Raw genomic sequence first — 26,508 nt, forward strand, 5'->3', positions numbered from 1 at the left:
TTCATGGGCTATGTTTTCATCATTTATAATCTTTTTTTTTTTAATTGGAGTTTATCTGATATTTTAGAAACATGCTAACATTTTTGGCTATTTTTTTACATTATGAGGTTTTTAGGTTAATTTAGAGTTTAGCTTCTACGTTTTTGACTAATTAAGTTTACTGAGTATTTTAATGCTAATTTAGAGTTTAGTTAGTATGTAAGCAATGTCCTAGCTTTTTTGGCTAATTTGCTATCTACTGAGATTTTTTTATGCTAATTTGGAGTTTAGCTAATATTTTAGCATCATGCCAACATTTTTGGCTAATTTTGCATCTATTGAGGTTTTCATAAAATCATTTTGAGTTTAGCTTCTATTTTACCAACAGGCTAACATTTTTGACTAATTTATTTTACTGAGGAATTTTAGGTTATTTTGGAGTTTAGCTAATATTTTAGCGACATGCTAACATGATTTGATTTAGGTTTTTTGGGCCTATTTGGAGTTCAGCTCATATTTAAGCAACACACCAAATATTTTTGTAAAATTGGCATATATTGGATTTTTAAACAATTTTACCACAACATTTTCAGAAATTGAGGTCAACTTAAGTGCTCTTTCACTGTTTTTAATGAAATTTCCAGTCTTTTAGCAAATTTTAGATTATGCAAATTTTGCATTTTCAGCAAATCCCTTCAGCAATTAGAGTAAATTGCATCACCACTTCAGCAAAAAGCTTCAGCGACTACTTTCAGCAGAAAGCATTTACGCCGCCATTTTTGCAGGTAATGCAACTTTTCTGGTGTAATATTGTTATCAAAACGTTCAGCACATTTAGGACATTCCTGTTTGTACTTTTGGTATTCATATATTTAGCAATTGTTTAAATTTTAAGCAATATATTCGATTTTTTTTTTCCTGATATAAATGAGAATTTCTTCAAATACTTTGTGCATTTTGAAACTTATGTATTATTTGAATATTGGTATCAGAAGGTTCAGCACATTCAGGACAGTCATGCTTGTACTTTTGGTGTTCATAAGTTTTACGTTTTTTTATTTTGCACAATTTTTATGACTTTTTAACGAAATGTTTCATATTTTTGTGCACTTTTAAAACCTATGCAATATTGACATCAACATTTTTGTGATGTTCCAACATTATTTTGCAATTAAAGTAAACAGCTTTAAAATCTGCAGCAAAAAAAAAACATTCAGCTAAAAGCGTTCACACTAACATGATTGCAGGTTATGCAACTTTTATAGTTTTTTTTATATTTGTCTCCATATTTTATTATTTGTTTCTTTGATTTGTCTAATTTTTTCCATAATTTTTGCGCTATAGATTTTCTTTTCTGTTTCTTCTGTTGACAACCCCATCATTGTTGTTTGTATATCTGCTGTTGTCTGCTAAAGTGTTATCCTTTCTTTGACTCAACTTGTCTTTACTTACTCAACCTGTTCTATAAGGACTAAAGATGGAAATTAGCCTTAAAGATTATATTAATATATGCTGTCCCTGTCTTAAATCAATAAACAAACTCAGTCGTCTGTTTGAGGCGAAGCTTCAGGGTGAGACATGACGCCCATCACTGTTACTGTATGATAATGTTAGAAGGATTGTTGTTTTCTAACTTAGGAGTCTGATCCTTCTCACTGCTATCAGTTTAGCAAAAAGAAAAATCAAACAAAAAACAAATATTGTCATGAACAGGTAAACAAACTGCATTAAATTGTGTCTAAAACTCAAAAAACTTTTAGCAGGTTGAGTGTTCCCCCTGAGAGATTCAAAATTCAAAACATGATGATTATTCTTCCCAAAGATCTTTGGTTTAATATATTTAAATCAATAAACAGGCTAGAAAGACAAACTATATTTCCAGAGGCTGAGAAGCTGAAACTCAAAGAATTAAAACCAAGACACAAATCTGTAGCTGAAAAGTGCCTCTTCCTCAAACTTGCAGAAGGGTGGAGTTTTTTTTTTTTTTTTGCTGTCTTTTATAACAAATGACTTGTCAGAGAAGCCGCTCTGAGGTCTGGACCGAGCCAGCGCCGCACAGACTGTCCAGATGGAGCTGCTGCAGGCCCGGCACACAGATGCCAGGAGCAGGCGCAGCGAGGTGCTGCTGCCACTCCGCCTCTGAGCGTGTGCTGTGGCGGTGAAGAACCGACGACAACAGACAAACCGCAGCACGGTTCTTCTTCTGTAAATCTGAGTAGAAGAACTGCACTGTTGCACTGATACGAGTGTTTGACCATCAGCAGGATTTACTATCTAATACTGAAACCTGAGGAAAATGTGATTGTGGCAGAGCTGTGTAGTTGTTCAGCTACGATGAGAAAATCTCGTAAATTAGCAACTCTTTTCTTGTAAATAAAAAAATAAAAATATTACGAGAAGTCAAAGTGAACCTACAGTGGAGCAGGTGAACACCACGTGCAGCAGACTGACTTCCTGCCGACTCAATTTGGTCAAACTGTCTTAGATTTAAAAGTTTATCTATAACGTTACAAATGTTTGAAAGCTTCTTTGTTTGATTTGCGGTTTATTAATGTTTTATTCATTGGTTTGCAGGATCACTGCAGTTCCTGCTAATGAAGTCATCGATATCCCTGCAGCTATTCCAAATCCAATCCTTACTTCCTCCACCAAAGACAAGATCTCCTCCAAGTCTGTGTGATGCTTCCGACTGAATTTCTTTGTTTTTGAGACCTTTGTTGGAATTAAATCTTCACAAAATGCTCCAAACCTTTCATCTTCAAGCAGAGCTCTGATTAACAGACAACTTTGGGGTTTTTATTTATTCATTTATTGTCAATGTATGTCTTTTCTCGCAAAATGTATTACTTGTTCTCGTAAATTAATGACTTTTTAAATTTATGATGAACATCAGATTCCATAAATTTACATTTTTGAAAAACAAAACTTTATGAGAAAAACTCATGAATCTAGCCTATGACTTTTGAAGTCATATATGTACGACTTTAATCTCGTAATTTAACAATTAAGACTTTTTTCTCATAAATGTATGACTTTAAAGGGTAACCAAACAGGGAAGTTGGAAGCTTGGAAGCTGACTCCGCCCACAGCCGAAATGTGTGCCCCACCCCTCCAGTCAGAGGGGAGGGGCTTGGGGGCAGAACTGTTATCATTACTGGAATTGTAGATCATGATGTGAGACTTCTGAAACTTGCATGGTTTGGCCAATCACAAATTTAACTGTGATACCTCGATTCAACCTGTAGAGGGCAGCACACAGACGGGTTTTGACTTTATTTTCAAGAACTAAACAAGTTCATCTTAATTTGTCAAAAATTAGCAATGACCAACAGACAACACCTTTAAAGCCCCATTTATAGAGATCGACTTCTACAGTTGCAAAACTTTTTTTTACAGTCGGACTAATTCTTTTCTACAGTAACAATTTATTTTTTTTTTTTACAAACGTACAATACTTGTCACTACATAACTTCATAGAACTGTCGCTGCCAAAGTGTGGCTGAGCAGCACTAAGACAGCTAAATCTGGGCTCATGTTCATATCTGAACACACTGAAAAAAGATTCTCAACAGCTTCACTAATGTCCACGCTAACTCCTCCCTCAGGTGGAATTTCTTCTCTGGCATGTGATGAGACTGAGCTCTCCAGGGATTTCTTTCTCACATTTGTCCTTTAAAATCAAAATGAAAAGAAACTAAATTGCAACAACCATTTAAAGAGATTATTTCACTTAACTTTGGCGTCTGCCTCAAGAAGCGACTATCATTTCTGCAGGATGAAAAAGCTCTGCTGCATAAATATTAAAAAATAGACGGAATAAGACATTTGAAAGAGCTGTGAGGTCACTTCCCTCCTAACTTTAATACCACCTTAAGTAAAGAGTAAATTCAAGGTGAAGACTGCTCCTGCAGGCCTGTAGTTCACAAAAACTGAATAAAGTCTGAATGCAGTTCAGAAGTAAAACTAATTATTTTTCCAACAGAACATCATGAAGTTTCCTGTTGGTTTTTCTCATAAATACAATGAAATTATTGATTTACTGTGAGTGCTGTTAGAAATCATTTAAAATAATAATAATAATCCTTTCAAGATAAAAATCACAAATTGCTTCACGTTAAAACTTGGAGTAAAACACAAAGTAAAACACAATATAAAAACAGAATTAAGAAAAAGCTATTTTAAAAAGATGTGTTTTTAGCTGCTTTTTAAACTAAAACAGTCTCCAGATCTGAGGCTGAGAGGAAGGGAGTTCCAGAGAGATGGAGCCACTGCTGCAAAGACTCTGTCACCTTTAGTTTTTAACCGTGTTCTTTTAACCACCACTAGGCCTTGGTCACATGATCTCAGAGACCTGCTGGGAGTGGACGGCTGCACGAGGTCCTTTATGTACGCCGGTTATTGGTTATTTTAAACTCTGTTAGTCAAAACCAGGAAATTGAACTACACTCTGTAGCGGATGGGGAGCCAGTGCAGTTTGATTAACAAAGGGGAGACATGAGAATATTTAGTTAAAAGCCATGCAGCAGCGTTCTGGACAACCCGAAGCTGTTCTAAAGATTTTTTTACTGAGACGTGAATTTCAATAATTAAGACGCGAAGAAATGAAGGCATGAATGAGCATCTCCATTTCAGAATGTGATATAACTGGACTCAGTTTAGCACTGTTTTTACATGATCAAAACAAGAACAAACAAGTGCAGCAATGTGAGAGTCAAGAGATAAAACTGGGTCAAGAGTTACTCCGAGGTTTCTAGCTTCTGCTTCTGCTTCTGACATAAGAAGCAAGTGGACCAAACCACTGGAATATCTGGGAGTGGTATTTGTCAGGAGCACAAACACGGACCTCAGGTTTAGCTTCATTTAGTTGGAGAAAGTTGTTGTTCATCCAACTCGACAGAATCCAGACACCTGTGTAAAATCTGTATTTTAAAAACATCCAAAGGTTTAAAAGATACATAAAGCTGAATGTCATCAGCATAAAAATGATAAGAAATGTCATTAAAAGAGCTTGAATATGCTCCAAAGGTAGCAGATATAAAATGAACAGTAAAGGCCCCAAAACAGAGCCTTGTGGCACACCAGAAGAGAGAGAAGCAGAGGAGGAATTAAACTTAGAAGATACAGCTGAAAAGAATCTAGCAGTCGGATAGGAGGTGAACCAGTTTAAAGCGGATCCGGATACCCCAACCCAGTTTCTCAGCCTGTCCAGGAGGACGTGATGGTCGACAGTGTCGTAGCCTGTGGTTAAGTCCAAAAGCAGAAGCGGTTTCCTGCATCACTCTGCATCAGGATGTCATTTGTGACTCTGAGAAGAGCTGTTTCAGTGGAGTGGGCTCTGCCAAAACCTGACAAACTGATCAAGAATGGCATTTCTGTCTAAAGCAGTTATAAGTTGTTTAGCAACAACTTTTTCTAAGATCTTAGAAATAAATGAAAGATTAGAGATAGGTCTGTAACTGCTCAAGAGGGAGGGGTCAAACCCAGGTTTTTTAAAGAAAGGAAAGATGACAGCTTTCTTAAAATACTCAGTCACTTGACCACACAGCAGGGACGAGTTAATGATTGACAGGACGCAGGGACCAATGGACTGGAAGACATCTTTAAACAAAGGTGTGGGCAACCCAGGGAGGGAGCAGGAGGAGGACTTCATTTCACCACTAATCTGACTAGCTCAGAGAGAGAAACAGGTGAAAATGTGTGTAAAATCACAGGCCGAGGTGGGCTAGGAGCAGAAACTAACGCAGCTGTGTGACAGAGAGAGTTCCTCACTGACCTGACTTTTTCAATAAAATATGATAAAAACTTTTCTCAATCATAATTTGAGTGGATGGGAACAGCAGGTGGACGAGGCATTACAAGATCACTAATGGTGTTGAACAGCACCTTAGGATTACCTCTGCTTTTAGAAATGAGAGTGTTGAAGTAAGCAGCCCTCACATCTCTAACAGCATTATTAAAAGAAACTAAAAGATCTTTTAAATAAACATGCAGGCGAGTTCTTTTCCACAATCGTTCAACTTTTCTACAAGACTGTTTTAGACGCCCAATACTGTGGTTCATCCAGGGAGATACTTCTTTGACTGTTAAAGGTCGGAGGAGCTCAGGGTTAGATCCTGGACCATCCGCTAATCCACAAACCACAGTGAGAGGCGACCAATCGGAAGAAGAGTTTGGATATACAGTCTTCAGGTAGCACTGCGTCAGGAATCCAGACCCTGTAAGTCTGAGCAGGGACTCGGAAAAAACCTCAGGGTCGGAGGAAGTCGAGGGGTGACAGCTAGCAAAGAACGCACGACGTCGTCTACCGGATGCTCCACGCTTCTATCGTAGCACGATCTTTACCCAGACGCCGGCTCTTTTTCCTCTCCTCTTCCATCAAGATCTGTGAAGTCCCGGTAGGCCTTCAGTCTGGACACCGGCTGAAGACGCCGGATACAGGGAATGTAGAACGCCGGTGCAGGAAGAAGAGGTATCATCCCAATCATCGAAAATCCAATAGACAACAGCGAGATACGGTCACAAACTAAAGCAGCTAAAACATCATTGTCACAAAATAAAACCAAAAATACAGATATAAACAAAACCATACATTTCTGTGGTAGACTGCTCCGATAAGCAGCGATAAGCCAAGCACAGACGCCATCTTGAAAATAACTTGATGCATTGTTCAGTCACTAAATAATGAATCCTAATAATAAATTTAAGCCCATAAAAGCTTATGTGACTAACTTTTATTTATTAATTAGCAACTGTTAGCTATGGAACCAAACCAAACACCATTCTGACGTCTCCCATCTTTCCAGAATTAACAGTAAGTTTGACACGAGCAGCATAGATGCCCCTCCCCCAGTAGAGGGAGGGACATCTGCTGTGGGGGAGGGGCTTTAACGCCTCCTAAGGAAGGTGTCATTAATCCCAGGTGTCCAAACCTCCTCAGCTGGCTCCTCAGACTTGGAGATGCCATTCAGCTCCAGAGAGAGCTGGAGGTCCAAACAGGAGGAAACTGAAAGAATCACATCATCTGCAAACGGCAGCGACCAGATTCTGAGGCTCCCAAAGGCAAAGCCTTGGAAAACGTACATTTGTCAGGACAAGCAGTTAATTATGATTATGCAAATGTGTGTATGCTCCAGGCTCACAGAGCCCTCCCCACACAGCCTCAGCGCTGCGGTTTAAACACATCTCTCAGAGTGTTGTCATGGAGCCAGACGGCGTGCTTCATGCACACACCGCCTCTCCAGCTCGCAGGCTTCCTTCTGGGAGAAAACTTGCCGCCATGACAGGCCCAGTTGATCCAGGGAAAACGCCGCTGGCAACGGCGAGCTGTGGCTCAGTGGGGCGGGGGGGCAGAGGCAGGGCCAAAGTCAGAACTTAGCACTATAGACACAAGAAATGCAGGAGAATGGAGCCAAATCCAGGCCGTAAATATTTCAAACCCAAATTAAATAAACTGATGTTTGGCCAAAAAAAGAGCAAAATGTCCAAAACTTTTTGCTATTCTAAAATAAACAATTATTTTCAGCTTCAAATGTTCTGTTTTTCAGGTTTCAAAACATCAAGTTTCAGTTTCAGTTTCAATTATTTTTTTTTTTTTTTACTTTGAACTCTTTTCGTTTTCAAATCTGAAAATTTCAGTTTCAAAACTTGGGGCAGGGCTAATACAAGGACCAATCAATACTGATGAGGGTGGTAACTTCAGGCCCGGTGCGTTCACTGACTCTGAGAACTGGGATAATTACGGTCAGAAAATGTCTGTTTAGTCTGTACTATCATAGTCTGAAGTTTACGGGTGTAAAAAGCAGAGTTTTATCGCATACTTCATGTTAGCCCCGCCCCAGTGCGCCACAACGGAGTCATACGTTTGAAAATTAAATTTTCAGATTCAAAAATGAAAAAAAAGGATTTAAACCTGAAAAACGAGTTTTGAAATTGTAGTTTTGAGCTTTGAAACCTAAAAAGAGAAGATTTGAAGCGTAAAATAATTTTATTTTAGAATAGCAAAAAGTTTTGGACATTTTACTTTTTTTTGGCAGAGGCTGCATGAATGTGTGTCACAGGTGGACCTCTGACCAACCAACTGGACTTTCATTTACAAGAAAATACTGGAATTTCCATCAGAGGCGCTTTGACCTAAACTCCTCTCAGCGAGGTTGGTTTGGGATTGCTCCTCCATCACACATCCCTCACTCACGCAGAGCGCTGGACTTGTGGGATTGAAGGAGCTTTACTCCAACGAGATTTTGTGTAATAGAAGAAAACAGGAGATTGTTCAAATGCTGATTTGATGGACGGATGTGTGTGAGAACAGCAAACAGCAGTTTGTGTTTTGATTTAAAACAAGGCAGAAGAAGTGAGTTGTGATTCAGTGTTTCCTGTTAGTCTCCGTCCTTCAGTTACTTCTGTGTGGAAATGACAGTAAAATAATTTTTTATCATTATATTTGACAGACGACTCTATAGAGAGTCAACTCTCTAAAAACAGACGCTGAAGGAGACGTCTTATTTTATTTCTCTATAGAAGTCTATGAGAGTTCTTGAACCCAACATGTACTTCCTGTTTGGAACCAGGGGGGTGGGGGGGGTCCACTCTATCCAGTTGTCTTTTACAGTCAATGGTTCTAGATTGAATTTCCAGAACTCTGGGGAAGCAATCAAGCACACACAAACGTGGGAACACACACAAATACACGCAAAGACACACATCTGCAAACTCGTGCACACACACCAACACACACAACATGGATACACACAAATATGCACTGACACAGATCAGCAAACAAACACACAAATATCCACATAGTTGCATACACACACTCTTGCAAACACACACACACAAATAACCACACACATACACGAACACACGTCCAGACAGACACAACGCCTATGTGTAAAGGTCCATAGCTTTCATTATTAACAGGTTTCCTGACAGTCAAAGACACAGAGATGAGCTAAAACACAGAGAAAGTAGAAACCAGTGAATTATTGAATTTGGGAAGACCTTTTCAAAATAAAGGAGCTGCTGTTCAGGCAGAGGCTTGATTCTAGCAGTGAGAGAAATCGAAGGGCTCAGATGAAAAAAAGAAAAAAACAGACAGAAAGGTGCGGCTTCAAAGAATGAAGGTTTGACAAACGTGTGCAGCACAGCCACAGTGGGTTGATGCAGGAGGAGCCACAGCCCCCCGACACCCATCTCCGAGACACAGAAGACCAAGATGACCACGATGCAGGAGGGGGGGCAGAAACACAAACAAAAGACAGAGAAACTGGTTCAAAGAATAAAAAGAATTCTAATAAAGGAAATAACTGCGATGGACAGCCGAGCTGACGGAAAGTTACGGGTTAAAAGCACATATTATCTTATGCTGAAAACATTGGTTTAAAAAAAATAAGAAAAATCACATTTTGAGAGATGCTAGGTTCTTTTTATATTTGTGCTTTTGGTTGTGCCAAAAATATATTTTTCTCTAATTCATATTTATTATTTAATAAAAAGAAGGTCATGAATGCAAATCCAAATTTCTTATAGACTAAAGTAAGACTATACGGCTCCTTCCAGGTTTTGATCAGTAGAAAACAAGCCCAAATGGCTCTTTTACTGTCAAAGGTTGATGACCCCTGTTTTAGGAGAGCTAAATGACCCCTCCCTCCTGTCGCCCAAACAGGAAGTACCCACTAGTTCCAAGAAGCCCAAGTCCCATAAACTATTGAGAAACAAACAGCATTACAACAGCTTTTTATTATTCTTAATTATGTTAAAAAGTTACGGTTTTAAAGTTTTAGAAATTGGCATTCTGCTAGCTTTTTGGACTATTTTGGTATTTACTAAGATTTTTTTTAGGAGTTAAGCTAATATTTCAGCTACATGCTAGATGTTTTGGCTAATTTTTTTTTTTTTTTTGGCTGTTTTGTAGTTTGGCTCATTTTTTTGCTACATGCTAGCTGTTTTGGCTAATTTAAGTTTTTTGCAGTTTTATGCAATTTTGAAGTTAAGCTATTTTTCAGCTAAATTCTTGCTGTTTTGGCAAACCTAACCTTTTTTTTGGCTAATTTGGCATTTACCTAATATTATAGCTTACTATCAGTTTCAGCATTTTTAGCTATTAATTTCAGCATCTTCATCTATCAGCACTATCATCTTCAGCGGCCAAATTCAGGTTGCAGCATTCACACTAGGATTATCACAGGTAATGCTATATATCTAGTTCATAATTATGTTAAAAAGTTACAGTTTTGAAGTTTTAAAAATGTAGTTTTAGAGAGTTCAATAAATCTTGTTCTTCAATACTTCAATAATCTTGTTCGACCTGCAACCTAAGGTGGGTTTTGGATTTTGCCCCCTTGTGTGATTGAGTTTGACACCTCTGTCCTACAGGATCTCAGTTTGGTCTTTCCCATCTTTATTTGGAGGTGTTTCTCATCCTGATCTTGGTGTTCCATGTTTGTCCTGCCTGCAGGTTTGTGCTGCATCGTCTCAGTGTTGTTGTTGCACAGCCTGCAGCTGGAGTCCAGCCTGGTATGATAGATCCTGGTCTCTATTGATCGTGTGCTCATTCACACACGGTGGAACCCACCCAACCACCCACACACACAGATATAAGCAGAAGCGACAGGTAGAGAGGGTTTTCTGGGCCACACCAGTCCCCCTACATTTATCTTGATTTCACCCTCTGGACTCTTAAAAATACACAGAGCTGACAACACAATTACACTGACACACAACAGGACACACTGAGAGAACCTCACAAACACTTGAGTTTTCAATGAAGGTTCTTTACATTTGTAACAGTTATGAAGGAATCAGAAAATTCCCTAACATTGCCTAAAGTTTGCCCTCAAACTCATCACACATCACATTACTGTGTGTTTGGAAATTCATCGTGTTTTCCTGCTTTGATTCAGATCTGATCAGTTTTGGAGTGAAAGGTGATGAACTTCACATGTTTTAAATAGAAACTCTCCTCCTGGTTGTCAGCGATTATTTCCAAGTATGCAGCCTCTGTAAATGGCTTATTTGACGTTTTAATAAACAATACAAACAGTAAAATAAACTTTTATGCCCTTTATTTTTTAAATAATTAAATTAAACTATAAAGAAATCAAACTAATCACCATCACTGAATGAGTTGCTTCAGAGAGGATTTTTACTTTAGACTAGGGCTGTAAAAGTTAAAGCGTTAACATATACGATAAATCAAAACAGAATGAACGCATTCATATTACTAATGCCCTCCGGAGTCCTGACGTACAGCCAGTGACGTGCGGTGAGGTTTACAGCTGGTGAGGCTGTGGTGGGTGGAGCAGAACGGAGGTTTCTCTTATCCAACAATGAGAAAAGCAATCAATATTTTACTTTAGTATGAGACTGACATTAACTTTTTTACAATAACGAGTATTGGCTTTGTGTAAAAGTTCACGGCGAAAGTCTCGCCCGCAGCTGTCACGAGAAGCGAGCGGTTCAGACAATTTTGTGTTTGCTTTCATATTGTGATTAGTTGCAGATAATAAGAGGCTGGTAAATACTGTAAAAAAATAAAAATAAAAATAATAATCGCGATTAATCTGAATTAATTTTTTTAACAGGTTTGTGATTAATTCGTTTTTTTTCTTTTCTTTAAATACTTAAACTGATGATTTTCTCCTGTTTTCCTTTTAAAACACATTCTGCATTCAGGGTCATCATTAAAGAAGCTTCATAAGTCTGTGTTTCCTGCCCCCCCTCAGTGAGAGTTTAGACTTTATGTTCTTCTGGAACAACACCTGCTCTGAGCTGATGGTTTCATCTGCTTCCAGTTTCCTAATCGATCCCCTCGTGTACATTTAACGTTCAAGTATCTTCACTGGAGGCTCTTTTACTTCCCTCTGACCTGCTTCACCTCCTGCAGCTGCCTGTTTTTTATTGGGGTGTCAGAAGAGGGGAGGTGTTACTGTTGTGCATTTTTCCTGTTGTTTTATGGAGTTAAGTGAGTTGTGGATTTGTGTTTGTTTGGACAGTACAGTAATGCAGTAATTCCAGCAGAAATCCAAGTTTGCTCTTGGAATCAGATGAGGGAGAAACCTCTCCAGACTGTTCATTTTAATGTGTCTAAACTCCAGAGACTCTCAGGCTGAACCAACATAAACTTTTGTTTTATTTTTTACAATTGACTCAACAACAGATGGGCTGCACGGGTGTGCAGTGGTTAGCACTCGTTCCTCCCAGTGCAAAGACAATGGTTCAAATCCAGTGGTCTGTCAGGGCCTGGAAAGCATTCAGTGAAGGCCTAAACTTATATAAATAGAAGTATCTAAATCACAGAGAAATATATATACACATACACACATTTGTCCAAAATATATTTGAGATTATTCGAACTGTTCCGTCAGCTTCTCTTGCAGCCCGGCTGCGCTGCTGTCAGAATTTTTTTTTCACATGGAAGTTTCTAACCAATCAAATGTTAGCCCTCGCTTGTTGCTAGGTTCATGAAAGTGAATTCCACCTTCAACTTTCAGGCTTTCCATAAAAACACTGTTGATTAAACCATAGTCATACATGGATTGAACGCATTGACTTTGATTCCACCAATCAGAATTTGAGTTAGTCTCTAGTTTCCTGAGGACGGAAGATGAAATAATCCTCTCTGGTTGGATGGTCAAAGCTCGCACTACCAAAAGCTAACTTCTTCTGTACAAAAGCCGTAAGCAGTAGCTGCACTTGATTTTTGCTTGAATTACTCACCGTTTTGCAGTGAACAATAGAAGAAAGAGAGAAGCTGATTTAGTTGAGTATTTAATGCGTAAGCTGTTTTTAAGATGGACTTTTCCAGAAAAACTGGACACCGTCATAAAAAGGCCGACCAACTCTGAAGCTAGCGAGCCTGTCTCAGGAGGAAAAGGATTTGTTCACCACCTTAGCCTTCCAGTAGTTCTATTTGGCTTTTAGTTTTTTTTTTCTGTGACAATGTTGAGTGACAAACAGGCCAGTATGAGGTAGGGGTGTGCCAAAATATCGATATTGCGATATATCGCGATATTTAGTCCTGCGATCGATTCTCGATGGGTTCTCACCAAGTATCGATATTATATTTTCATTTAAAGAGGCTGTAGCGCTGAGCGTCTGAGTCACGCGCCGGAACTATGGGCGCACGCTGCGTCGGACTTTTAATAGCGATGCACGCGCTCATTCGGGAGAAGCTCCGGTGAGATACAGGCTCTGTAGCGCGTGTGTGAAGCATGCCTACCTGTCAGCATTTATCATCCATCTGTAGGAGATCCACCCGGTAAGAAGTGACTTTGTCTGAGCGCTAGAATGTCAGCGATCACTTACTTCCCGTTTGCTGTGGGAACTGAGCGCGTGCTACGCAGTTGTCTGTGTACGCTTCAAGGAGCGTCGGAATTTTCGCTTTCATGCACTTCAATGTTTAACCTGCTGCTGTACGGTGTAACTTTGATACATTTATAATGTGACGTTTTCAAACAATGTAATCATTTGTTGCTAATGTTAATTTTAAAGTAATTCTTAAATAAAAAAGCAGGATTTGATGTATGAAGTTAAATTTAAATGTAATTAAACTAAAGTACACGAATTCACTGTAAAATTAGGGAGAATGCTAATTAATTGAAGCACTTAAAATTATATTTATTGCCATTATTATGTGTGTTTTAAGGATTTTACCTATTGACTGCTGACTGACCAAATGGAAAAATGATAAAAATTGGAAAAATAATCTCAAGTAACAGTCTGAGTAAATCAGCCTTTATTTTTGGATGCTCAGCCCTTTTCAAGTGAGAGAAAAGTGCACAAAACATTAGGTCAATTTTGAGAGAGGCTGTAAAACATTATATTCATCATCCTTTGGTGTGACGTTCTTTTGGAGGTAGATAGCTGTCGCCACTTGACTTATTTAATATTTGTTCTGTTTACAACAATTCTGCACTAAGTAGTGTCACTGCTGATCATGTTTACTGTTGTTAACATTGAATCTGACAGATAATTCCAATTTAGTTGTTGTCAATGTTTGTCAAAGACATAGTATTACTGATTTCAGCAATTTTGCACAAAAGTGTCTATAATTTGTTGCACAAAATAAGAAAAGTTGTTTAGTATGATTGTGTTTAAGGTAAAAAAAAGATAAATGGGGATATATTTCCCCCCAAAAACATGTTCTATATAATGGTAGTTATTAGAGAGGATTTTTACCAATTATCGCAGTATCGCGATATTATCGATATCGTGAGCCATGTATCGCGTATCGTATCGTATCGTGAGGTACCCAGTGATTCCCAGCCCTAGTATGAGGACGCAACACGCCATGGCAACTCCGAACGCCGTCATTACCGACAGCTTCATGGTTCTTGGAAAATAATGAAACTGGATTAACAGAAAATAAAAATCTGGTGAGTTTTAAAGAAACAAAATATTATAAATAGTTTCTCTTTTTTTATTAAAGGAGAAAATATGCAGCAAATTAGAGTCTTCCTTGAATTCATATTTTTGCTGATGCAGCAAATATTTGTAGCTGTTGGAAAAGCATTTTTCAGAAACTGCCGACCACCAGACTAAACTTCCTCAAGTGAGAATCTATGTAATGAAGGAGGTAAGCCCTGGCAGATCTCTGAGTTATTATCAGAAGCCACTTCACTTCCTGCAGAGACGCACAAAAACAGAAACAAAGAAAACCGACTCAAGCTGAGAGAAAACAAAGTGCAGCAACACTTTTCAAATCCCAGCAGCGGCAGCACGCATTCTCATGACCTGCTGTGTCACGTCAACTTTACAGAGAAAAAACAAACATCAACAAACAGAAAAGCTCAGCAGTCCAGCCATGCTTCCCCTCTGAAACAGCACAAACACAGACGAGCAGCACAGCTGCTGCTGCGGGGCTCGCAAACGTTACCATGGAGACGAAGTGTGCTGCTGGCCCGCCAGGTGAAGGGTCTTGGGCCGGGCGCTGGAGCAGCTGCCTGCATTAGACGGCCGCTCCCAGTAGGGGTCACTGTGAGACACACACAAACACACACACAGAGAAGACAAACGTGGAGAGGTTCTTTAACGACGGCCACAAGTTACAGAGGCAGGAGAGGAGAGAAGGTCACAGCGAGAGGAGAGGAGAGGAGACGGTCAAAAACAGCAGATTCACACAGGAGGTTTGACATGAACTCACACTAAAGTCATGAGCTGATGTCTAAACGGAACATTTGGGCATCTGTAACTCAGCACAACAAAAACTATTTCATTTCTGATCTGCAAGAACGTCATGGACTGATGAGATCATCCACAACTCAAGAGGATAAATCCTGTGTTGGTGGGAGGGGGGCGCACACCTGTAGAGTATCATCATTCTGAACTGTCTACAGCTATGACTGCATTCCCTTCCAACTCCCCAACTACTGAAAGTTCAGAACCATCAGGATTTTAAAGCAATCATAATCTATACTTTCTTTTTAAAAACAGAAAATGTGACATACAGATATTTGAAACCATATAAACATGAACAAAAATGCATTGCACAATGCATTGTGGTCTAAATTAATCAATGTACACTGGTTTTTCACAGACTTATGGGAAATTTCTTGGGCATTGGATTTCAGATTTACAAAATGTAGTCACTATGTGGTGAGATGTTACAGCCCCAAAATCCAAAACACACCTTAGGTCACGGGCTGAACAGGATAAACATTTATTGAACACTAGAACTAACTTCTTTAACTTTAAAACTGTAACTTTTTAACATAATTATGAACTAGATATATAGCATTACCTGTGATAATGCTAGTGTGAATGCTGTAAGCTGAATTTGGCCACTGAAGATACTAGTGCTGATAGCTGAAGATGCTGAAATTGATCACTGAAAACGACAAAGCTGATATCACTGAAGCTGAAGGCCAGCTAAAATATTAGCTAAATGCCAAAGTAGCATAAAAAAAGAAAAACAAAACAAAAAAAAACTGAAGTTAGCTAAAACAGCTAGCATGTAGCTGAAAAATAGCTAAACTTCACAATAGCCTTAAAAAAATGTGAAAAAAAGCCTAAATTAGCCAAAACAGCTATTCAATTTCATTTTTTCTCAATTCAGTTTTATTTAATTAGCCCAATATCACAAAAACAATTCCTTCATTGGGATTCATGATGGTAATTTTACAGAAGCAGAAAGTCGGTCATAAAATATAAACAATAGCTAGATACTAAACACTGCTGCCTAACTGGGTCCCTGTGCCCCTCAAGTACAGGGTTGTGTCAGGAAGGGCATCCGGCGTAAAAACTCTGCCTAATCACTGATGAGAAACAGTGGGTGCTGTTACGCTGTGGAGACCCCGAAAGGGATAAGCCGAAAGGTGAAGAAGAAGAAGAGCTAGTTGCTAAACTATACGAATTAAATATAAATGGTTATCCCTGCCCTTAGACCCTCCTTCCCGGTAAGGAAAATCTCCTAAAAAATCCTGATTCAGGAAAAAAAGAAGAAACCTTAGGGATTCCCACATGAAGAAGAGATCCTATCCCAAGACGGACAGGTGATTTACCAGGACTGTTAAAGAAGAATTAGCTTATTTAACTCTAGAACTACATGTTTAAATAGTGTAGCAGATGGGCTTCATCCAGATGGGCTAAAGGACAGCTGGGGATGCGAGACGTGCCAGAGGCGAGGTCCACTGTCAGGAATAGGAGCACCGAAGAGCCACCGGGAATCTCTCCCACTCAGAGACGTGAAACAAGCCAATGACAGGGTCCACGGCAGGCAACAGGAGCACCAACGAGCCTCCTGGAAACCGAAATCTCTCCCGTTCTCCCCGGAGCTAGCATGTAAATACCAGCCTAACTCGAAAATGGCCTAAAAAACTTTTTTAAAAAGTCTAAATTAGCCAAAACAGCTAGCATGTAGCTGAAATATTAACTCAAAAACAGCCTAAAAAATCTTAGTGAATGCCAAAATAGTCCAAAAAGATAGCAGAATGAAACTTCTTGAAACTTTGCAATAATTATGAATAATAAAAAGGCAGGAATATTATTCCAGAATAAATTAACTTAAACCTTAAATAACTTTCAATATTTTACTCTCCATAAAAAATATATTTTGTCTAAATTATACAAGTTAGAAATGAGAGCAAGATAACATCGGGTCATTAATAAGAATAGAATAAAATATGAAAAACTGGACACTAAGATAGTAAGGACCAGTTTTCTGTATTTGAAAATCAAGAAGAAAATTTAAATAACTGGAGTGCTGGTTCAAACAAAAAGACAACCAAAGGGATTGGAACCTCAGCCAAACATAAAATAAGGAGACTGCTGACCCAACCACGTCAACCGTCAGAGTCAGCAGGTCCCTACTAGAGGCCACCAAACCAAATCTAGCTATTGAAATGAAACAAATAAAGCCATCAAATCAAGGCGACCAATCCCAAACTAAAATAACAAAACCCAGAGTATAGGAGGAGGAAAAAAGAACAAAACAAACCAGAAAAACTCCAACTAAGACCCAACTGCTCCCAGCCTCCTGCTCTGCTCAGCTCCTCCTGCCTGTCTCCTGGGAGCCTCCTCTGACTTAAATACCTGGCAGGTGCCAATTAAGATCATAGCCAATCACAATCAAGATATCATATAGAAAATGCTAAGGTCAGCATATTATGAATTTAATGACAGGAGCCTGTGGGCTGGTAGAAATTTGAATGCAAACTGCATTTGCCCCACAGTCCAAACTTTGGACATGCCGGGTTAAAGTATCTACAGTTAAACACAAAAACCTGAACAAAGCAGAGAAATGCTGCGGGGAGCAGGAGGAGGCCAACATTGCCTCCACAGATCCTCTCCCACCTCCCACTGCCTGCGTTGCTGTGCAGACAGGAATGACTGTAAAAGTGTTTGCTCGTTTCCCTGATGGGGGGGTTGCCCCCGCTCTGCCAGAGGGTGAAGTGAGGACGCTGCCAGCACCACGACTGCAGGCAGGATCTGCTCCCAAATTAAAACACAAGATGGAAGTCCGGAGATTTGAAGACTTCTTGATTTGATTCGTCGATGCATGAACAGGAATCACATCTGCTCAGGAGGGAGAGGAACACCCTCATCTGCCCGATGGAATAGCTGTTTTGGCTAATTTAGGCTTTTTTTCAGTTTTTTAGGCTATTTTAAAGTTTAGCTACCTTTTTGCTAGTTTTTTTGTTTGGTTTTTTGGGAAATTTAGCTTTTAACTACTATTTTAGCTGTTCTATTAGTTTCAGTGTTTAGAGGTGTAGAGGCAGGAAGTCAACCTTTCAGATGAATGAATCTAAAGTTCAATAATGAAACATCATCTCTAAAAGCAGTCAGATTTGACTGTGACAAGAAATTAAAAAAACACTCCAATGAAAATTGTGTTTTTTGTAAGATGTTTTTGTAGCATGTTTCTTAATGTGGAGGACATTTATCAAAGAAAATTAAGACAGTTTGAAAAAGATTGTATTTGTGACATAGAAAATACACCGCGATGGGCCACTAGCTCTCTGCTCCGCTACGTTCTGATGCATCCATCTGCAGACCAATAGATCCATGAACGTCTTTGCTTTCCTCATCCGAGCTGGAATCTGGATCTAAACTGTACAGCTGGATAACTCTGATATTGCTCACCATTTTTGTTACACTACTAATGTTAAGGTGAATTCACACTGAACATGATTTCCACTGTGCGTGGCCAGCCTTTCTATAACCATACGGCGAATTTGCTGCTCGCCGGCTGCCTAAGCTTGACGCTGCGGTCGCATGTGGGAGGAGCTACCAGCCAATGTTTTAAGACAGGGATCTACAACCTGCAGCTCCAGATCCACATGTGTCTCTTCTATCTCTCCATGGTGGAGAAAATAAGTCATGGAGACTGCTGACCCAGACATGTCGACCGTCAGAGTCAGCAGCTCCTGTTAATGGCTGAATAACCAAAACTACCTAAAGAAAACAAATAAACAAAGCCTGAAAACTAAGACTACCAAGATCCAAACTAAAACTAAAATAACTAAACCCAGCAGTGGAAGACTGATGAGGACAAAGAGGGAAGAAAAAACAAAAAAATAGAAAAGAAAAATAAAATAGCATTTTTTTAAAGTAAGGATTACTTAAATAGCATTTATTTTTCAAAGCAAAACTTTGGTAAAAAGTTTGATCTTTTATGAGTTAAAAGCATATATTATTTTATGCTGCACAACATTAGTTACTAGCTGCCCAGAGCTGCACTGAGATGATCCTGTTTGTCACAGATCATCTTTTATTTGAAAATAAGTTATTTGAGCTTCTGTCAAACGTAAAAAATAAATAAATAAATAAATAAAAAAATCACCGAGGGCCGGTGTCCTACATGTTTTTCAACCAACCTTCAATCAATGGAAGGTTGGTTGGAAAACATGTAAGACACCGGCCCTCGAGGCCTGGACTTGAATACCCCTGTTCTAGAATATTATTCCTACCTTTTTACTATTCATATTTATGTTAGAAAGTTACGGTTTTAAAGTAAAAAAAAATTAGCATTCTGCTAGATTTTTGAACTATTTTAGTATTTACCAAGATTTTTTGGGCTATTTTGGAGTTTAGCTAATATTTCAACTAATGGCTAGATGTTTTGGCTAATTTAGGCTTTTTTCAGTTTTTTAGCATATTCTAAAGTTTAGCTATTTTTTCAGCAAAATTGCTAACTGTTTTAGCTAATCTAAGTTTTTTTTTTGTTTTGCTTTTTTGTGCAAATTTGGCATTTAGCTAATATTTTAGCTGTCTATCAGCTTCACAATTTTTAGCAATCAGCTTTGTGTTTTCAGCTATCAAGTTCAGCATTTTCAGCTATCAGTACTAGCATCTTTAGCGTCCAAATTCAGCTTACATTATTCACACTTAAATTATCACAGGTAATGCTGTATATCTAGTTCATAATTATGATAAAAAGCTACAATTTTAAAGTTTTAAAAATGTAGTTTTAGTGTGTTCCGTATTTATTCTCCTGTTCGGCCCGCGACCTAAGGTGTGTTTTGGATTCTGGCTCCTTGTGCGATTGAGTTTGACACCTCTGATCTAGTCTAGGTGTCCTGCTAGAACTTCATAATATGGGACATTATGTTTGCTGCATCAAACACCTTCAGAGATATTTACTGTAAAAACTTTGAACAAACAAAATCACCTTCTAAACACACACATGCTGCAGCAGCAGAGCAGCAATAAACACACAAGCACACACACTCTGATGCACAAACAGAGATTCAATAACCTGAGCATAAACAGTGCGTCTGGTTTGCACAACCCACACACAAAAACCGACTCCAGGGGAAATGCACGCTGAGACCCTCACAGGCGAGTAAACAATCACACTCACACACACACTGGAAATGAACACACACTTCATCAGGCCACAATGGCAGTGTGTATGTGTGTGTGAGTTGGGGTGCAATACAATAGCTGCTGCCGGATGCTGGCAGAGCCAAACTGCAGACAGCGAAGAGAAGAGTTTTTCAAGAGCAACTACATTTTACAAATTGGCTGCCATGACATTGTCTGGGGATGCACACACACACAAACACACACACGTGAACACAGTAACGAAAGTAATCCTGGTTTGCTCCATTGTTGCCCACAGAAATCCAGCTTGCTGGTCTGCTCCGTTTCCTCAGAACAGCCGTGTGATTAAAAATACATGAAGGCGGCCGAGGGCGGAGCTAAGACTCCAGTTATGGTTCTGCTGTGGACTGAGATCAGAACTGTGAACTGATGCTTCACTTTGTGTGTCATCTTCAGTGTCTTTTCTTCATCATTTATGAAAATGAGGATGATGGGACTGAACATCTGCAGATAGAGAAACAGCTGGTCCTGCTTTTAGATCTTTGAGAAAATGTTATCTTTCTTTTCTCTAATGAAAACCTAAAAAAAATATTTTGATTTTTGAAGAAAAAAAGCTTCAGAGAGGCTCTTTTATCTCTCCATGGTGGCTCTCTTGCTGAAGAAAAATAAAATAATCATAATTTTTTAAAGTAAGGATTTCTTAATTAGCGTTTAGTGTGTGAATGTTTAGTAAGAATTCACATTAAAGTTATTCTGCTCTTTTTCCATAAGTTTTTTGGAACATAGTAACTCAATCAGGTGTAATTTGAGCAATGTTGGTATCAAAACGTTCAGCTTGTTCAGAACATTACTATTTGTATTTTTGGTATTTATAAACTTTATAGTTTTTGAGATACTGAGCAAAATATGCCCCATAGGAAATGAATGAGAAAGTCTTCAAATTTCAACATTTTAATTAGCAACAAGGCTTTAAATATATTCATGGGCTATGTTGTCATCTTTTATATGGAGTTTACCTAGTATTTTAGCAACATGTGAACATTTCTGGCCAATTTGATATCTACTGGTGTTTTAGGCTAATTTAGAGTTTAGCTTCAATTTTAGCGACAGGCTAACTTTTTTTGAATAATCTAGTCTACTGAGGACTCTGAGACTATTTCTGAGTTCAGCTAGTATTTAAGCAATGAGTCTTATTGGCAAATTTGGCATTTACATACAATGTAAAAAGGTAAAAAAAGAAAATAAAAAAAAAAACACATTTTGAGAGCTGCTTGATTCTTTTTTATATTTTTTCTTTTGTTCATTTCAAAAAATAGACTTAGTTCATATTTATTAAAAAAAAAGGTCATGAATACAAATCCACCTTTCTCAAAGGTTAAAGTAAGACGCTGCGGCTCCTTCTAGGTTTTGATCAGCAGAAAACGAGCCCAAATGGCTCCTTTACTGTTAAAGGTCGCTGACCCCTGGTCTAAATGGACAGCACATCTTTTCTGCTTTGGGACAAGCGAACATCTTGCTAAGATGAGTAGATGTGGAGCTCAGATCACGGCCAGACGGTCTGAGAGAGGCTCATGCAGGGGAAACAACTGCTTTCTAAAGCTTTCAGAAGAGCTGGGAGCCACAAAGAAGCCAAAGCTCCTCCTGACACAGATCCACGCACGCCAGCAGAGGCGTGTGCACGCCGGTACAGGTGCCAGTGTTGGCGCTTGGTGGAGCAGGGGGAAAATTGAACCTTTGGTTACGCACAAGCATGCAAAGTGTTAGCACATGCAATATAAACACACTACTCTCTACCCCCCCTCAACAAAAGGGCTGCAGATTCACATTGTCACTCAAACGCTTCGCTGGCGCAGTTTAATCCCTCACCCGCACTCCGGCATCCCGGCTCCACCACAGAAATCCACTAATCTGCACGGAAATATTCTTTACCCGCTGCTGAAGGTTGTTTTCATGGAGAAACAAATGTTTCTGACAGGAAAACCGTCTCCTAAAGACACTGCACTGTTAGGTTTGAACTCAACCAGTGAAGATCAAATAGTCGAGGAAATTCTTCACATTTTAGATAGATAGATAGATAGATAGATAGATAGATAACTTTATTAATCCCTTAGGGCAATTCAGTTAAAACAGCTCTCCAGCAAGGACAGTAAAAGGCAAGACAAAACACACAACACAAAACAGTGCATGAAACAATAAATAAAATAGTTTAAAATGAATTAGTTAAAAGATACCTGTGGAACAGGTTCTACCCTAGGGTCGGGTGTAGCCAATCTGATTTAAAAGTTTTATAGCACTAGGGATAAAAGATGTTGTGTACCTGTTTGTTTTCCTGGATGGGACAATAAAACGACGGCCAGACGCTAACATTGAGAAACTGGAGGACAGGATGTGTTCATTTGTTTGAATAATGGTCTTTGCTCTCTGTACCACCTGCCTCTTTTAAAGAAACATTTAATCAACTAATATTATTAAAACCAGTGAAATATGACAGTATACAGGAGAAATGTGTTTTTTTTTACTGTAAACCTGGAATGACGGAGGTGAAGCTTCACCTGTGATTCTAAAATGAAATTAGAAAAAAAAAAATTACAATTGGACTTCACTTTAGCAATCCCGCCTAAAACTCATAGGGGAATTTCTAAATGGTAAATGTCGTATACTTGTATAGCGCTTTCTACCCTCCTTCAAGGGCCCAAAGCGCTTCACAGTCACAGACCCATTCACCCATTCATACACTGGTGGTGGCTCCGCTGCTGAACACTGGCGCCAACCTCCCACCAGAGGTAATGTGGAGTTAAGTGTCTTGCCCAAGGACACTTCTACACACATGGGCGGGCAAGGGGGGAGTCGAACCCGCTCACTTCTGATCAGGAGCCGACCGCCCTACCACTGCACCACGGCCACCCCTAATGAAGTCCTGCAGAAACTATGTCCTAGAAAACCACAGATGTTTGTAGATTTTGGTTGAAAATGTTTGGTTGAAACTCTTGGAACACTTTTATAATAGATTCATAAATGATCAGAATGTGACTTTAAATAAATATATTTTAAAGAACATCCTCTAAATGTGTCTGAGTTCTTACTTCACTCTCCCCTGAAACGACCTGTCATGCATTTCTTCCACAGATATTCTCTCAGCATCCTGCTGAAAGTCATAAGTGTGTCTGCTGTGCTGCTTTTCAGAAAAATGCAATGATGTATTTGGTTCAATCAAGACTGTTTTTCAACGGATAACAGTAAAGTGAAAATGTTTACAGCGGGCAGCAGTGGATGCAGTTTTATTGACAGAAACCCAGTAGTGGAAGTTCTGTTGATTAATTGCAGGGGTGTCAAACTCAATGACACAACGGGCCAAAATCTAAAACACACCTTAGGTCACGGGTCGAACTAGATTAACATTTATTGAACACTCTAAAATAAATGTTTGAAACTTTAAAACAGTAGCTTTTTAACATAATTATGAACTAGATATATAGCATTACCTGTGATAATGCTAGTGTGAATTTTGTAAGCTGAATTTGGCCGCTGAAGATGCTAGTGCTGATAGCTGAAGATTCTGAAATTGATAGCTAAAAATGCTGAAGCTGACAGATGAAATTACTGAAACAAATAGCTGAAAATGCTGAAGCCGACAGCCAGCTAAAATATCAACTGAATGCCAACTTAGTCTAAAAAACAAAACAAAACAAATGAGGTTAGCCAAAACAACTAGCATGTAGCTGAAAAAAATAGCTAAACTTCTAAACTAAAAAAAACTAAATTAGCCAAAAAGCTAGCGTCTAAATATTAGCCTAACTCCAAGAACCGCCAAAAAAAACTAAAAAAACAAAAACCTAAATTAGCCAAAACAGTTAGCATGTAGCTGAATTATTAGCTTAACTCCAAAATAGCCTAAAAAATCTTAGTAAATACCAAAGTAGACCAAAAAGCTAGAAGAATGCCAATTTTAAAAACATAGCTTTTTAACATAATTATGAATAATAAAAAGGCAGGAATATTAATCCAGAAAAATCAACTTAAAAAACTTTTAACTCTCCATAAAAAGTATATTTCGTCAAAATTGTACAAGTTAGAAATGAGCACAAGATAAAATCGGGCCATTAATAATAATAAAATAAAATGATCTGGAGGGCCGAGTCTGGCCCTCAGGCCTTGACTTTTACAGAAGAGATGTAGACCCCAAAAGTCAAAAGTGTAAATGTTTCTTTATGGCATAACCATTGACTGTATATGAGAACTGGACTGAGTGAGTGTGACATCACTCAGGAAATGGTTTAGTTGCGGCTCCAACCAAATGAAGTCAATTCTGTCTCCATTTTTTGCCATATGGGTTGCCGCCTTGTTAGAACCAGAAATCGTCAGTAAGCAGTTATTGGTGTGAGTTGGTCTGAGGCGTCGTTTCTATGGAAACTACATTCACCAATCAGGAGTGACCTTGTTGGAAGAGAAGTGAAAGAATGAAGTTCAACAGTCAAACCAACGAAAAATAAAGCTGACCAAACAATAAACAAGAACAGTGGTTTTACTACAGTCTATGATTAGAGTGAATGTATACTGAGACAAAATAAGGTAAAAAATATCATCTATATTACAGCATATTTAACAAATAAACTTTTAACACTTTCACTTTCACTATCCCTCCTGAAGTGTGTGCGGACAAACGTGTAGCTCTGTTTAGTTTGCTGACTTTATCAGCAAATAGCCAGAATAAATCCAGAGCATGCAACGCTGCAGAAGGCTGCATGCAGCCATAATGGATTCTGTCATTTGAAATGGATGAAGCTCCATTAGGGAGCGGCACGGTCACGGGGGTAAGTGTGATGAAGGGCGAAGCTTCAACATCTCTCTCTTTATGCTCACAGCCACAAAGAGGAAGCGGCGTTCTGCTGGTCTGTGCAGCCCGGTACACGGAGGCTGCAACAGCGCCGCCGTCCCAGCAAAAAGGTGAGCGAGAAAAGGTGTGCATACGGAGGGACGGCTGGAGGACTGCGGAGGGACTTGTCTTTACCCTCACTGTGCTCGTCCTAACATCACTCTAGCCCTGTTTGAGCCAATGTGGCTTATGGGAGGTCACACTACGCTGCTCACTACACACACACATGTACACAAACCATCCACAAAATGACACGTTTAATAATCGCCTCTTTAGCTGCACTAACGCTCTGATTTACAGCTGATTTCGCAGCTGTCAACTCTGAGGACAGCTGCCTGACATTTATAGGCAAAACTTTCCAGCAGAGTGACTTTCACGAACACACATGTACACACACACACACACACAGACTTACACAAAGACTCATTACACAGAAAAACACGAACAAGCTAAAGTGACCCCAAATATATACAGATTATCACACAAGCTCAGTAAAAGTGACAGGAAACTGTAAACGCACCATAACACACACACAGAAAGATGCACACACAAAAACACACAAATAAAAACAAACTTATATTAAGACACATATATAAAAACACAAACAAACACGCACACAGAGACACATACATATGTACAGACACACACAAGTTTAAAGACACACACTCAAAGAGACAAACGTGTATAAAGAAACACACAAACGCATACAGAGACACACATACACGCAATGCACAGACACACACTCGTATATAAAGACACAAACACACTCAAAGACACACCCACACACACAAACACACACACAAAGACGCACACACACACATATATAAAACAGACATGGACACAAAACACACATACATAAAGACACAAAGACACACAAAAACAGACAGACAGACACACACTGACACAGTATAAACACACATATAAAGAAAAACACACACATGCACACCTAAACACATACATATGTACAGGCATACATATTTAAGGACACACAAACAAAGACACACACACACACCTAAATGAAAACACACAAACAAAGACACACATAAAGACACATACACAGGCACACAAAAGACACAAAACACACATACATATAAAGACACACAAAACCAGACACAGATCCAGTAAATACACACACATAAATACGCACACACACCGTTTGATTCTGTTCCTCTTTCCCTCCAAAGCTTAACCACATTTTGTAAAAAGTAGCTTTTTTCAAAAACAAACTATCTATAAGCTCATCTGTGAACTTCACCCCGAAACCATGACAACCTCGTGGTTGCCACAGCAACAATGAATTGTAAGTTGGCTTCCAGATCCTTTGTGCTTCTAACACAGTTGTGGGGGACAGAGGAGCACAGGCAGAGCGGAGACAATCCGTCCAGATGACAAGCATG

General features: G+C 39.0%; 1 protein-coding gene across 3 annotated transcripts in view; it reads right to left on the reverse strand.

Annotated features, from left to right (window-relative positions):
- Positions 1-26,508, reverse strand: part of LOC112151794 (neuronal PAS domain-containing protein 3) — a 263,302-nt gene that overhangs the window by 167,237 nt on the left and 69,557 nt on the right. For 2 of the 3 annotated variants that reach the window (XM_024280899.2, XM_024280981.2), the window contains exon 2: positions 14,852-14,950. The exons of the other annotated variant lie outside the window; for it this stretch is intronic. In XM_024280899.2, the coding sequence (XP_024136667.1) occupies positions 14,852-14,950 (99 nt within the window). The remainder of the gene's footprint in view (positions 1-14,851; positions 14,951-26,508) is intronic. 3 annotated transcript variants of the gene reach the window in all.

The sequence above is a fragment of the Oryzias melastigma genome, linkage group LG22 (assembly GCF_002922805.2).
Source record: "Oryzias melastigma strain HK-1 linkage group LG22, ASM292280v2, whole genome shotgun sequence".
NCBI classification, from domain to species: domain Eukaryota; kingdom Metazoa; phylum Chordata; class Actinopteri; order Beloniformes; family Adrianichthyidae; genus Oryzias; species Oryzias melastigma.